Source organism: Alosa pseudoharengus, unplaced genomic scaffold (assembly GCF_046254945.1).
Source record: "Alosa pseudoharengus isolate Yale_2024_CS ecotype anadromous, Long Island Sound unplaced genomic scaffold, YU_APseudo_1.1 YU_APseudo_1.1_scf_6, whole genome shotgun sequence".
Lineage (NCBI taxonomy): Eukaryota > Metazoa > Chordata > Actinopteri > Clupeiformes > Clupeidae > Alosa > Alosa pseudoharengus.
The window spans coordinates 3,251,084-3,265,638 of NW_027468848.1; the positions used below are offsets into that span (position 1 = coordinate 3,251,084).

General features: G+C 42.8%; 1 protein-coding gene and 1 long non-coding RNA gene across 2 annotated transcripts in view; one reads left to right on the plus strand and one right to left on the minus strand.

The window, feature by feature from the left end:
* Positions 1-290: 290 nt before the first annotated feature.
* LOC143106761 (uncharacterized) lies at positions 291-2,390 on the minus strand. The gene is made up of 2 exons (XR_012983734.1): positions 2,306-2,390; positions 291-1,491 (listed from the first exon to the last, which is right to left on the minus strand). It is a non-coding gene; the product is annotated as an uncharacterized LOC143106761 (long non-coding RNA).
* A 72-nt stretch (positions 2,391-2,462) lies between these two features.
* The window catches only part of traf1 (TNF receptor-associated factor 1), a 36,763-nt gene continuing 24,670 nt past the window's right edge, over positions 2,463-14,555 (plus strand). The window contains exons 1-3 of the mRNA XM_076271228.1: positions 2,463-2,933; positions 3,208-3,292; positions 10,702-10,800. Coding sequence (XP_076127343.1) covers positions 2,731-2,933; positions 3,208-3,292; positions 10,702-10,800 — 387 coding nt within the window. The 5' untranslated portion in view covers positions 2,463-2,730. The remainder of the gene's footprint in view (positions 2,934-3,207; positions 3,293-10,701; positions 10,801-14,555) is intronic.

Sequence of the window (14,555 nt, forward strand, 5' to 3'; positions counted from 1 at the left end):
GGTCTGTACTGGGGGCTCATACTGTACTGGTCTGTACTGGGGGCTCATACTGTACTGGTCTGTACTGGGGGCTTGTACTGGTCTGTACTGGGGGCTCATACTCGTTTCCCTGGGGTTGAAAAGGGAGGGGGTATTTGGTTGGAGAGGATGTGTGTGTGTGTGGGGGGAGGGGGTGATGTTGTGATGGAGAATGAATGCAGGTGTGTGTGCATGTGTAAGTGTGTATTTGTGTGTGGAGGGGGGTGTTGTGATGGAGCCCCAGCTGGTTGGTGGTTAGATTAATTCACTCATTAGATTAAATTCAACTTTATTGTCATTGCACAAGTAAGGACAACCAGTGCAACGAAATGCATTTTAGCATCTAATCAGTAGTGCAATCATTACAAGTGCTTTTCTTTATAACAGTGCTTAAAAAGACATAAAAACACAGAATGCAGTATGATCATGTTATTAAGGTGTATTAGTAAATAAAGTGCATAGTTCTGAGGGATCCCAGTCTAAAGACAGAATGCAGTATGGTCATATATAGTGCATTGTTGAGGTGTTTAATAAAGTGCATTGTTCTGAGGGATCCCAGTCTAATGACAATGCAGTATGGTCATATATAGTGCATTGTTAAGTTGCATTAATAAAGTACATAGTGGTCAGAGGTAGACACAGTCCAAAGTCCATGTGCAAGAGGAGACAGGACTGAGCGGGGTGGGGCAGGGGCTAGTGACGGGTCTTGGTGTTGAGCAGCGTTATGGTGTTGAGCAGCGTTATGGTGTTGAGCAGCGTTATGGTGTTATGGTGTTGAGCAGCGTTATGGTGTTGAGCAGCGTTATGGTGTTGAGCCGCGTTATGGTGTTGAGCAGCGTTATGGTGTTGAGCAGCGTTATGGTGTTATGGTGTTGAGCAGCGTTATGGTGTTGAGCCGCGTTATGGTGTTGAGCAGTGTTATGGTGTTGAGCAGCGTTATGGTGTTGAGCAGTGTTATGGTGTTGAGCCGCGTTATGGTGTTGAGCAGTGTTATGGTGTTGAGCAGTGTTATGGTGTTGAGCAGCGTTATGGTGTTGAGCAGTGTTATGGTGTTGAGCAGCGTTATGGTGTTGAGCCGCGTTATGGTGTTGAGCAGCGTTATGGTGTTGAGCCGCGTTATGGTGTTATGGTGTTGAGCAGCGTTATGGTGTTGGGCCGCGTTATGGTGTTGAGCAGCGTTATGGTGTTGAGCCGCGTTATGGGCTCCTGTGACATCTCCTGGACGGTAGGAAGGAGAATAGTCCATGACTGGGGTGTGTGTGCTCCATGACTGGGGTGTGTGCGCTCCAGGGTGTGTGTGCTCCATGACTGGGGTGTGTGTGCTACTTGATGATATTGTGTGCATGTCGCAGACACAATTACACTTGTTGTGAATATTAAGAAAATAAAAACTATCTGTGTGTGTGTGTGTGTGTGTGTGGTGTGTGTGTGCCTGTGTGTGTGTGTGTGGTGTGTGTCTGCTGTCACCCCTGCCTAAGAAAAACAAAAACACACTTCTCTAAGGCACGTGAGCATACAAACCATTTGCATTGTAATTATTATTTCATTTTGTAAAAAGTGATAATGAAACAATAATACTTAATATATCTTAAACATCTTCACTTCACATTTGAACACATACAATGCAAAATAATGAGTTATTTGTTTAGTCTGTTTAAACATCACATCATCTAATCAAGCTTGTGGTTTTGAATAACTAATAAAACAGACCAAAAGGTGGTATCTGATATGCAGGCCCATGTCTGTGATATCAGCCTGTAAAATCAGTGGATTGGAACATCAGTTTATCTGATAAAATGCAAAGTTTTCTGGGGGAAACTAAGTCGAGACAAACAAGTTCGCCGCAGGGAGCCGCGCTATTTATCACAATCTCGCGCTTCGGTTTGGCATTGTTCCATTGCAAATTGATTTCTCTTTTGAGTTATCACCGGGAGAAACAAGGCTGCCGAGTCTCCTAAGAGCTCCCAGGGAAGTTGGACTCCGAAACACCACTCAAAACAATGTTCCCTTGTGGCGAGACAAAATTTTAGCGGAATCCAATAAAGCAGCTGAAAAATGTTGTTGGTTTAGGACAGCTTGTTGGAGAGACAGATTGTGCGCCAAGCTTTCAACATCCCAAGAATTCGTTCACCGTGTTTGTATCGTATGTAAACATCGAATAGTTCACAGAGACGTTTCGATGAGATGAGTAAGCCCAATGAAATAAAAACATGTCCCACTGCATACTACACTAATGTAGGCAAATGAAAACGAAAACTAAACAAGAGTGAAGAAACACCTCATTTACCATTGTACAGCAGGGACTTTCCGTATCCGTGCGACGGTTGCGGTGCAGGGTAAGTGCAGCCCCCTACTCGAATTCTCAGAAACTGTCAACACAACACAAGGAAACGCTGGGCTGTCTCTCTGCGATGCAATGGGACATCACTGACATTTCAGACGACTCAGGAAGAGATGATGTAGGCCTACCTGATTCTGTCATCTAGAGCTGTAGCAGCCTACAAATGAAACGCTATTTCCGGGATGTGTAAGGGGAAACCCGTGGTTAATCATCTCTAAATCGAGTTTTGAAGACATGGCTTCATTATGTTCGGCTACAGACAGGGACAGTCACTTTGCAACAGGTGGAACTTCAAATGACGCGTTCATGAGCGCGAACTGAGCACAGAATTTATTCCAAGTTAGGCTACTTTTTAGATTTTTCCGAGTGTCATGGCGTCAAGAAAAGACATCACGAATGATGTGTCCTCCACGCCAGATGAAAATGAGTATCCATCCGGATTTCCTCAGAGTATTTGTGACCAAACTCCTCACGAGAAGTACTTATGTAGCAACTGCAACAGCGTCCTTAATAAAGCTCGCCAAACAGCTTGCGGGCATCGCTACTGCCTGGCCTGCGTCAACTGGCTCGTCAGGTAAGACGATTTCATTAAAAGACAAACCATTCATTAGCAGGCAAATGAGAAGGCCTAGCCTACATCCTCTATGCTCAAGTTGATCAATACAATCTACTGTGCCTAGCCATATCAATGAGTCAGATATTTACCAATGTATACGCAATTGTAGCTACATACGTAGCCTACATTTTTGTACATAAATGTTTAGCGTATAATTGAAGAGGCGAGTGTTCTGTTGTTCTTTGACTGTTTAATCAGTGTGTGAAATCAAGAGAAACTGTTATCTAAATAGGAACAACAAGACCCCCGTATGCAAAAAGTGCAAAGAGGAGGAGCCGAAGGCAGATAACGAGGCAAGCATTCTGACTCTGGACAATGTGAGTTGGATCATATTTCTTTGCTTTAGTAGAATCTGGACTTAGAGGTGAATGTAAGCCTACTGTGTCTATCCAAAATCTTGCCACGTGCACAATCAAAAAACACAAACATACAAAACACAAACTAAAGGAAATCGTTCCCTAAATGATACTGGAAATTCATTGATGATAGGCTGTGTGCTTTCTTAGTTTATGCTTAGTTTTTACAGTGGTCCACCATAATTGATACTATGCTATAAGTCACTATAGACATATTGCGTCATATAGTGAGAAGGATATGAATTTAATAAAAACAATGATCTAATTTAATAAAAAACAATGATTACCCGCAACAAAATAGGTGGGCAGTAGTACGTAGTAGTGACCTATCGTACCGTCCTTCAGATAAACCTGACTGACTAACTGTGGTCATTACGAGATCATGACACTCATCTCTATTGGTTATTACGAGATCATGACACTCATCTCTATTGGTTATTACGAGATCATGACACTCATCTCTATTGGTCATTACGATTTCATGACACTCATCTCTATTGGTCATTACGATTTTATGACACTCATCTCTATTGGTCATTAAGATCTCATGACACTCATCTCAATTGGTAGGGGGTTCCCCACTGTCCTGTCACTATTATATAACATTATGATATTATCTTATATTACAGGTATATGATATGATATGATATGATATGATATGATATGATATGATATTAGTAGGGGGTTCCCCACTGTCCTTCATGGCTAAATTCACATCTTGGTCATCTCATCCTTCCCTCTCCACCTCACGCTAGTGAGTGGTGAGCATTCCGTAGCTAAATTCCAGCACCACCCAGGTGGACGCACTTAGATGGTAGCGGAAGTGAGGTTTCCCGTCATTGGGCTTTGGGTATCTTAAACCGCCAAGTAAACGTACATGTGTTGTTGTTGTTGGTATGGTTGCTGTTGTTGTTGGTATGGTTGCTGTTGTTGTTGTTGGTATGGTTGCTGTTGTTGTTGTTGGTATGGTTGCTGTTGTTGTTGTTGTTGTTGTTGGTATGGTTGCTGTTGTTGTTGTTGGTATGGTTGCTGTTGTTGTTGTTGGTATGGTTGCTGTTGTTGTTGTTGTTGTTGTTGGTATGGTTGCTGTTGTTGTTGTTGGTATGGTTGCTGTTGTTGTTGTTGGTATGGTTGCTGTTGTTGTTGTTGTTGTTGTTGGTATGGTTGCTGTTGTTGTTGTTGATGTTGTTGGAGGTAGATGTGTTCCCTAGAGATGGGGCAAAGCATTGTTCAACACTCTTAATAAGTGTGTGACACCGTAGTTTGATAATTACAACAGAACAGGTCAAATTGTAATAGTCCTCTGGGTTAACCTTCATAGTGTGAGCTTTGTAATAGTCATCTGGGTTAACCTTCATAGTGTGAACTTTGTAATAGTCATCTGGGTTAACCTTCATAGTGTGAGCCTTGTAATAGTCCTCTGGGTTAACCATTATAGCAGGGGTTCTCAAAGTTTTGATTGGTGAGGGCCAATTCAGGAACCCAACATTAACTGAGGGCCGCCAAAGGGGCAGGGGGAGAAAAAGGAAAAAAAACTGGAAAAAAATCCCATTTGTAATCATTTTAATGACCAGGTTGCATCTCTACAGTTTATATTGCATTAAGCACATTTTAATTCATAACTGAGGCTAAACCCGGCAAAACTTGTGAAAATGTTAAGAAAAATTGCAATGCACACACAATCCCTGGGGTTCTCTACCCTCAACAGACACATTTGGGATATAACAGTTCTGGTTGCAGTCCATTTCAAGTACAAACTTATTGAGAACAAACAGTCTCAGTGTGCCTTGCTTCTTATCAGCATAGGCCTTATTCAGGGCCAATTCCAGCTACCAAAGCACCACAGGAAAACCTGACGGCCACAAAACACCACTAAACGGAGATTCATTCTTTTCAAAGCACACAGTACAGTTTTAACAGTTTTACAGATGTTATCGCGGACCCCCAGAAATGTTTCCGCGGGCCGCCATTGGCCCCCGGGCCGCACTTTGAGAACCTATGCATTATAGTAATAGTCCTCTGGGTTAACCTCCATAGTAATAGTCCTCTGGGTTAACCTCCATAGTAATAGTCCTCTGGGTTAACCTCCATAGTAATAGTCCTCTGGGTTAACCTCCATAGTGGTAGTCCTCTGGGTTAACCTCCATAGTAATAGTCCTCTGGGTTAACCTCCATAGTGGTAGTCCTCTGGGTTAACCTCCATAGTAATAGTTCTCTGGGTTAACCTCCATAGTAATAGTCCTCTGGGTTAACCTCCATAGTAATAGTCCTCTGGATAGTAATAGTCCTCTGGGTTAACCTCCATAGTAATAGTCCTCTGGGTTAACCTCCATAGTGGTAGTCCTCTGGGTTAACCTCCATAGTAATAGTCCTCTGGGTTAACCTCCATAGTAATAGTCCTCTGGGTTAACCTCCATAGTGGTAGTCCTCTGGGTTAACCTCCATAGTGGTAGTGCTCTGGGTTAACCTCCATAGTGGTAGTGCTCTGGGTTAACCTCCATAGTGGTAGTGGACTCCAAGGGACTCTGGTACCAAAACACAGAAATGCTCCCCATCCAAATATGAATGTGGTGCTTGAAACAGCCAGTAGTGCTACCCCCCCCATTCTGCCCTCCTACCCCCCACATTCTGCCCTCCTACCCCCCCCCCCCCCCCACATTCTGCCCTCCTACCCCCCCCCCCCCATTCTGCCCTCCTACCCCCCCCACATTCTGCCCTCCTACCATCACATTCTGCCCTCCTACCATCACATTCTGTCCTCCTACCCCCCCCCCCCACATTCTGTTGTGTGTTGTCTGTCACATTGTGTGTGTGTGTGTGTGTGTGTGTGTGCGCGGTGCGCCTGTGTGTGTGTGTGTGTGTGTGTGTGTGTGTGCGCGGTGCGCCTGTGTGTGTGTGTGTGTGTGTTTGCGCCACACACAGCTCAGGGGCTCGCTGTCTCTGGGAGAGAGACTAGAGGTGACCACAACCATGATGCTGATTTCAGACACAATATAAAGATTTACTATTGAGGGCCTTGTGCACTTTTATCATTTATTTGTGTATTTTTTTTTATTATACTATTTGAGTGTAGTAGATGTTCACATTCTAAAAAGTTCATTTCCTGCTCATGTTGATGGTAATTTTGGTACCACAGATGAATGAAGACCCAGTCAGACCAATAGTATGAAAAATCAGGAAAAGAGTTTATTTACAATGATGCGCATCAAGGGAGTGACAGCATGACTTCACCTAAAGATCCATCAGCTGCTCTAACTAGACAAGGAGATAGTTATAGAGTTTAAGCACACAACAGCAAAGGACAGATAATCATGCAGTAACAGTGGCAGAGTCAGGAGCCGTCCAGTCCACCCTCATCAGTGACGCAAACGGCTTTTGACCTAAAACAGAAAACAAGAAGTGATATCAACCCTGACGCCTCCATCCATGTTCAGACGCCTCACACTATCCATGTTCAGACGCCTCACACTATCCATGTTCAGACGCCTCACACTATCCATGTTCAGACGCCTCACACTATCCATGTTCAGACGCCTCACACTATCCATGTTCAGACACCTCACACTATCCATGTTCAGACGCCTCCATCCATGTTCAGACGCCTCACACTATCCATGTTCAGACGCCTCACACTATCCATGTTCAGACGCCTCACACTATCCATGTTCAGGAAGAGGACAGATATCATACAGGGTCACGACGTAGGAGCATACTTTTAGTGTCACAGTGACCTACTAGTGAGAAATGCAGAACATTAAACCACTTATTGGAATATTGGACTTGATGCACATTAAACCACATATTGGAATATTGGACATAATGTTCTATTCCACTTTCTCTCAATGTAGACACACACACACACACACACACGTAGGGAGAGACTGGCGATATGTTTGGAAACTGTAGGCTAGGGACTAGCGGAATGTTTGGAGACTCAGTGATTTGCTTGGTTAGAAACAGTCCCCTATGTTTTGAAATGTTAACATTAAAATGGTCAGTCTTGAGATGTTCTGACATTAGAACGTGTGAAAGCAGCACAACACGCATCACACCTACAGTATGTTCAACACACATCACACCTACGTTCACCACACATCACACCTACGTTCACAGCTGCTGTTGGAGAGCAAGAAGTGATGACTCAAGTAATGCTATATGTAGTCAATAACATTGCCCAAGTAATGCTATATGTAGTCAATAACATTGCCCAAGTAATGCTATACTGTATGTAGTCAATAACATTGCCCAAGTAATGCTATATGTAGTCAATAACATTGCCCAAGTAATGCTAAATGTAGTCAATAACATTGTCCAAGTAATGCTATACTGTATGTAGTCAATAACATTGCCCAAGTAATGCTATATGTAGTCAATAACATTGCCCAAGTAATGCTAAATGTAGTCAATAACATTGTCCAAGTAATGCTATACTGTATGTAGTCAATAACATTGTCCAAGTAATGCTATACTGTATGTAGTCAATAACATTGCCCAAGTAATGCTATATGTAGTCAATAACATTGCCCAAGTAATGCTATATGTAGTCAATAACATTGCCCAAGTAATGCTATATGTAGTCAATAACATTGCCCAAGTAATGCTATATGTAGTCAATAACATTGCCCAAGTAATGCTAAATGTAGTCAATAACATTGTCCAAGTAATGCTATACTGTATGTAGTCAATAACATTGCCCAAGTAATGCTAAATGTAGTCAATAACATTGTCCAAGTAATGCTATACTGTATGTAGTCAATAACATTGTCCAAGTAATGCTATACTGTATGTAGTCAATAACATTGCCCAAGTAATGCTATATGTAGTCAATAACATTGCCCAAGTAATGCTGTATGTAGTCAATAACATTGCCCAAGTAATGCTATATGTAGTCAATAACATTGCCCAAGTAATGCTATATGTAGTCAATAACATTGTCCAAGTAATGCTATACTGTATGTAGTCAATAACATTGCCCAAGTAATGCTATATGTAGTCAATAACATTGCCCAAGTAATGCTATATGTAGTCAATAACATTGCCCAAGTAATGCTAAATGTAGTCAATAACATTGCCCAAGTAATGCTATACTGTATGTAGTCAATAACATTGCCCAAGTAATGCTATATGTAGTCAATAACATTGCCCAAGTAATGCTGTATGTAGTCAATAACATTGCCCAAGTAATGCTATATGTAGTCAATAACATTGCCCAAGTAATGCTATATGTAGTCAATAACATTGTCCAAGTAATGCTATACTGTATGTAGTCAATAACATTGCCCAAGTAATGCTATATGTAGTCAATAACATTGCCCAAGTAATGCTATATGTAGTCAATAACATTGCCCAAGTAATGCTAAATGTAGTCAATAACATTGCCCAAGTAATGCTATATGTAGTCAATAACATTGCCCAAGTAATGCTGTATGTAGTCAATAACATTGCCCAAGTAATGCTGTATGTAGTCAATAACATTGCCCAAGTAATGCTAAATGTAGTCAATAACATTGTCCAAGTAATGCTGTATGTAGTCAATAACATTGCCCAAGTAATGCTAAATGTAGTCAATAACATTGCCCAAGTAATGCTATATGTAGTCAATAACATTGCCCAAGTAATGCTAAATGTAGTCAATAACATTGCCCAAGTAATGCTATATGTAGTCAATAACATTGCCCAAGTAATGCTAAATGTAGTCAATAACATTGCCCAAGTAATGCTAAATGTAGTCAATAACATTGCCCAAGTAATGCTGTATGTAGTCAATAACATTGCCCAAGTAATGCTGTATGTAGTCAATAACATTGCCCAAGTAATGCTAAATGTAGTCAATAACATTGTCCAAGTAATGCTGTATGTAGTCAATAACATTGCCCAAGTAATGCTAAATGTAGTCAATAACATTGCCCAAGTAATGCTATATGTAGTCAATAACATTGCCCAAGTAATGCTAAATGTAGTCAATAACATTGCCCAAGTAATGCTATATGTAGTCAATAACATTGCCCAAGTAATGCTAAATGTAGTCAATAACATTGCCCAAGTAATGCTAAATGTAGTCAATAACATTGCCCAAGTAATGCTAAATGTAGTCAATAACATTGCCCAAGTAATGCTAAATGTAGTCAATAACATTGCCCAAGTAATGCTAAATGTAGTCAATAACATTGCCCAAGTAATGCTATATGTAGTCAATAACATTGTCCAAGTAATGCTATACTGTATGTAGTCAATAACATTGCCCAAGTAATGCTATATGTAGTCAATAACATTGCCCAAGTAATGCTATATGTAGTCAATAACATTGCCCAAGTAATGCTATATGTAGTCAATAACATTGCCCAAGTAATGCTGTATGTAGTCAATAACATTGCCCAAGTAATGCTATATGTAGTCAATAACATTGCCCAAGTAATGCTGTATGTAGTCAATAACATTGCCCAAGTAATGCTATATGTAGTCAATAACATTGCCCAAGTAATGCTGTATGTAGTCAATAACATTGTCCAAGTAATGCTATAAGTAATGCAATAACATTGCCCAAGTAATGCTATATGTAGTCAATAACATTGCCCAAGTAATGCTGTATGTAGTCAATAACATTGTCCAAGTAATGCTATAAGTAATGCAATAACATTGCCCAAGTAATGCTATATGTAGTCAATAACATTGCCCAAGTAATGCTATATGTAGTCAATAACATTGCCTATTGCACGTTGTACATCATTGTGGACACTTCTGGCACTCTATGAGTGATGCTGTGGTGGCTAAGGCGTTGTTACATTGTACTTTATGCTGTCTTCTTGCTGTCCTGTTGTGTCTTTGTACTTTACGCTGTCTTCTTGCTGTCCTGTTGTGTCTTTGTACTTTACGCTGTCTTCCTGCTGTCCTGTTGTGTCTTTTCCATGGTAGCGAATGATTGGAGATGATTAAAATGAATCCATCCATCCATATTACATGTTTGACATAACATCAGTATGTGACATCCTGTTGGGGTCCTGACACTCAATCGGGATGATGTGTCACATCACATGACTTACCCATTGTGTGTGTGTGCGTGCGTGTGTGTGTGTGTTTGGGGTGGGTCTGTGTTGTGATGAGAAGGCTGACTCCGAGTGTGTGTGTGTGTGTGTGTGCGGTGTGTGTGTGTGTGTGTGTGTGTGTGTGTGTGTGTGTTGTGATGAGATGAGAAGGCTGACTCCGAGTGTGTGTGTGTGTGTTTGGGGGGTGTTTGGGGTGGGTCTGTGTTGTGATGAGATGAGGAGGCTGACTCCGTGTGTGTGTGTGTGTGCGGTGTGTGTGTGTGTGTTGTGATGAGATGAGGAGGCTGGCTCTGTGTAATTTCCCGCTCTGCTCTGTGTCCTCGACAGTCGTTCAGCGATGGGGCCATCACCAAGGAGATCCTGGAGCTGAGGGTGCACTGCGCCAACCACGGATGCCCATGGAGGGGCGTGCTCAGGGACTTTGAGGTGTGTGTGTGTGTGTGTGTGTGTGTGTGTGTGTGTGTGTGCGCTGCCCATGGAGGGGCGTGCTCAGGGACTTTGAGGTGTGTGTGTGTGTGTGTGTGTGTGTATGTGTGTGTGTGTGTGTGTGTGTGTGTGTGTGTGTGTGTGTGTGTGTGTGTGTGTGCGCTGCCCATGGAGGGGCGTGCTCAGGGACTTTGAGGTGTGTGTGTATTAGGGGTGTAATGGTTCATGTATTCGTATTGAACCGAAACGGTACGGGCGTCACGGTTCGGTGCATGAATTTACATGGAGAATACACGGTATAAAAATACATAAAACTCGTGTGCGGATTAATTAATGTCATGCGCAATTACTGTTAAGTAGCGAGAGTTACGGGAGTTCTTTAGCGACACCTAACGCTAATCTGTAGCCTCGCCTTAGCTCTGAAGCTCTGATTGGCGCCTATGGTTTTTTTTGTCAGGTCGTCGGTCGAGTCCGTCAGTCATTAGCAGCACTAAGGTTAGACCTACAAGAGTTAGAGGATCCGCTGGTCTCTTTAAGATCGCAAGTTTGAGAACTTCAGTTACAGTAACGTTAGTACAGGCGAAAGAGTGGTGGATAAGATGAAATTGTGTGTCGGCGTTGTTCAGCATTGGGTATGTGAGTGGAAAAAATGCTACACATATTCGAAGCCATCACCCAGATGATGTAGGCTACCAATCACTGAAACGAGGGGAAAGAAACTTCCTGTGCGCTTCAGCAGCCTTTGGATACACATACAAATAGGGCCAAAACCTATGGCTTAAATTAAATGATTTCGTAATGACAGAAAGCTATGTAAATCGGGTGGTAATTACCTTTATGTTGGGGTAACTTGTAACTTCTCACATGAGGAGCTGGTAGTGTAAGTGCAGACAGTAAAATAAAGTGACAACGCTAACCAGGCTAATAAACAAACCATGCTACGGTGAGTTAACGTCAAAGGGCAAAGTCACGTGACTTCTAGTTGTAGTCTGTTTATGAAATGAAAGGAGCAATTTCGTTTTTTAAAAAAGGGCAAAATAATGTGATATTTTCACAGTTAGTAGGCTAGATTATTACTTTACACACAATGAAAAATATTGAGGCAAATTGTAGACCCTTCCATATACAACTAAACACAGATGTTGAAGGTCTTGCTTAAGTGGATTTTTAAAAATCATTTTCTATGTAATTTGCACTTTCAGAAATAAGAGATGCTGTAGGCCTATTTTCAGTTTTATAGCTGATTGTCTTATTTTGTTTACAAGTTACAGATTGAGTCTGGGCACTTATTGTACTGTTTAGCCTACATCTTACACACTTCAGGCTGTTGCAGATAACTCAGGGAAGAGACTGTATGACACTAGGTGGTACAGCCTGAGACATGTACAAAAAAAAATGCTTTCTGCATTTTTGTTTTGCTTTTCCCTCCATTGTACCGAACTCGTACCGAACCGTGATGTCCGAACCGAGGTATGAACCGAACCGTGACTTCTGTGTACCGTTACACCCCTAGTGTGTATGCATATGTGTGTGTGTGTGTGTGTGTGTGTGTGTGTGTGTGTGTGCATATGTGTGTGTGTGTGTGTGTGTATGCTGCCCATGGAGGGGCGTGCTCAGGGACTTTGAGGTGTGTGTGTGTGTGTGTGTGTGTGTGTGTGTGTGTGTGTGTGTGTGTGGTGTGTGTGTTTGTATGCATGTGTGTGCGCTGCCCATGGAGGGGCGTGCTCAAGGACTTTGAGGTACTTTCCTCCAAAAGGTCACCCACTGCTGCTGCTGCTGTCTCTGTGTGTGTGTGTGTGTGTGTCTGCTGCTTTGTGTTGTGTGAGTTTTGCGGGTTGTAATGTGGATGTGTGTGTGTGTGTGTGTGTGTGTGTGTGTGTGCGTGTGCTTGTGTGTGTGTGTGTGTGTGTGTGTGTGTGTGTGTGTGTGTGTGTGTGCTCATGCAGTCATGTGGATGTGTGTGTGTGTGTGTGTGTGTGTGTGTGTGTGTGTGTGTGTGTGTGTGTGTGTGTGCTCATGCAGTAATGTGGATGTGTGTGTGTGTGTGTGTGTGTGTGTGTGTGTGTGTGTGTGTGCTCATGCAGTAATGTGGATGTTCGCTACACAATAAGTCAACAGGAAGCTTTAAAATCCTTAATCTGAAATTCCCTGGATGTCTCTCTAGCTTTATTGTAAATGATTGTGCAATTATTTATTATTATTTTTAATTATTTTGGCTTCAGAGCATCACCCACAGGTATCACACACACACACACACACACACACACACACACCCACAGTCTTTTCCATCCCTACTGACGTCCCTTAAAAGGGGAGCTGAAGCTCGTGCAGTGTTGTGCAAGACGTCCCCCTGTACATGTTTAGCTCTTACGCAGAGACGATTACATGACTAAAAGGTGTTTTCAATTCTTCATCGTCATTCTGGGTCTCTTAGCAACTACACTGGAAAGAGCAGAGTGAACAAAATCACCTTCCTTCACTAGAAAACAAAGAACTAAACTATAAAGAACTAAACTATAAAGAACTAAACTATAGGGGGAAGCCACAGACTATATAGGGGGAAGCACAGACTATATAGGGGGAAGCCACAGACTATATAGGGGGAAGCACAGACTATATAGGGGGAAGCACAGACTATATAGGGGGAAGCACAGACTATAAAATAGGAGGCGACACATCGGAAGAGCAGTTGAGGGGGGGGGGGGTGGAGTTTTAAGTCCACATGTGAACTCTGCTACTATCGGAGCACCTGTGATGTCATCTTTTTGGCTTCCACACGACGACAAGGTTTTAGGTGACCAAAATGGGCACTTTTGAAAACTAGTTCTGAGGTGGGAACTTTTGAAAACTAGTTCTGAGGTGGGAACTTTTGAAAACTGGTTCCAAGGTGGGAACTTTTGAAAACTAGTTCTGAGGTGGGAACATTTGAAAACTAGTTCTGAGGTGGGAACTTTTAAAAACCCTGTTTTCCTCGTGCCGTGTGACCACCCCAAAAGGTTGTTTTAGTGACGACATAGGCCCACCCCTAACCTCTGACCTCATAGGCCCACCCCTAACCTCTGACACCTCATAGGCCCACCCCTAACTTCTGACACCTCATAGACCCACCCCTAACCTCTGACACCTCATAGGCCCACCCCTAACCTCTGACACCTCATAGGCCCACCCCTAACCTCTGACACCTCATAGGCCCACCCCTAACCTCTGACACCTCTAACCCAGTTGACACTCATTATAGCATTGCCTAGCAGTACTAGTTTTCATACACAACATGACCTATGATTACACTCAGTAGGCTAAACATCACAAAGCACCAACACACACAAACACACACACACCCACACCCCCCCCCCACACCCCCCCCCCCCCCAAACGCACACACACACACAAACACACCTACACTCACACACACACACACTCACATAAACATGCATACTCACACACACACACACACACACCTCTACACTCACCCCCCCCCTCACACACATACACACACACACACACACACACACACACACGCACAAACACACACACACACATACACACACACCACACACACACTCACCACACGCACACACACACACACACACACACTCACCACACGCACACACACACACGCACAAACACACACACACACACACCTACACTCACACACACACACACCTACACTGACAGATGTCTCTCCAGCAGAGGCCTAGCAGGGGTGTGTCTGCTGAAACGTGTTTCAGAGGTAGAGGCAGAGGGTTTCTCCCCGC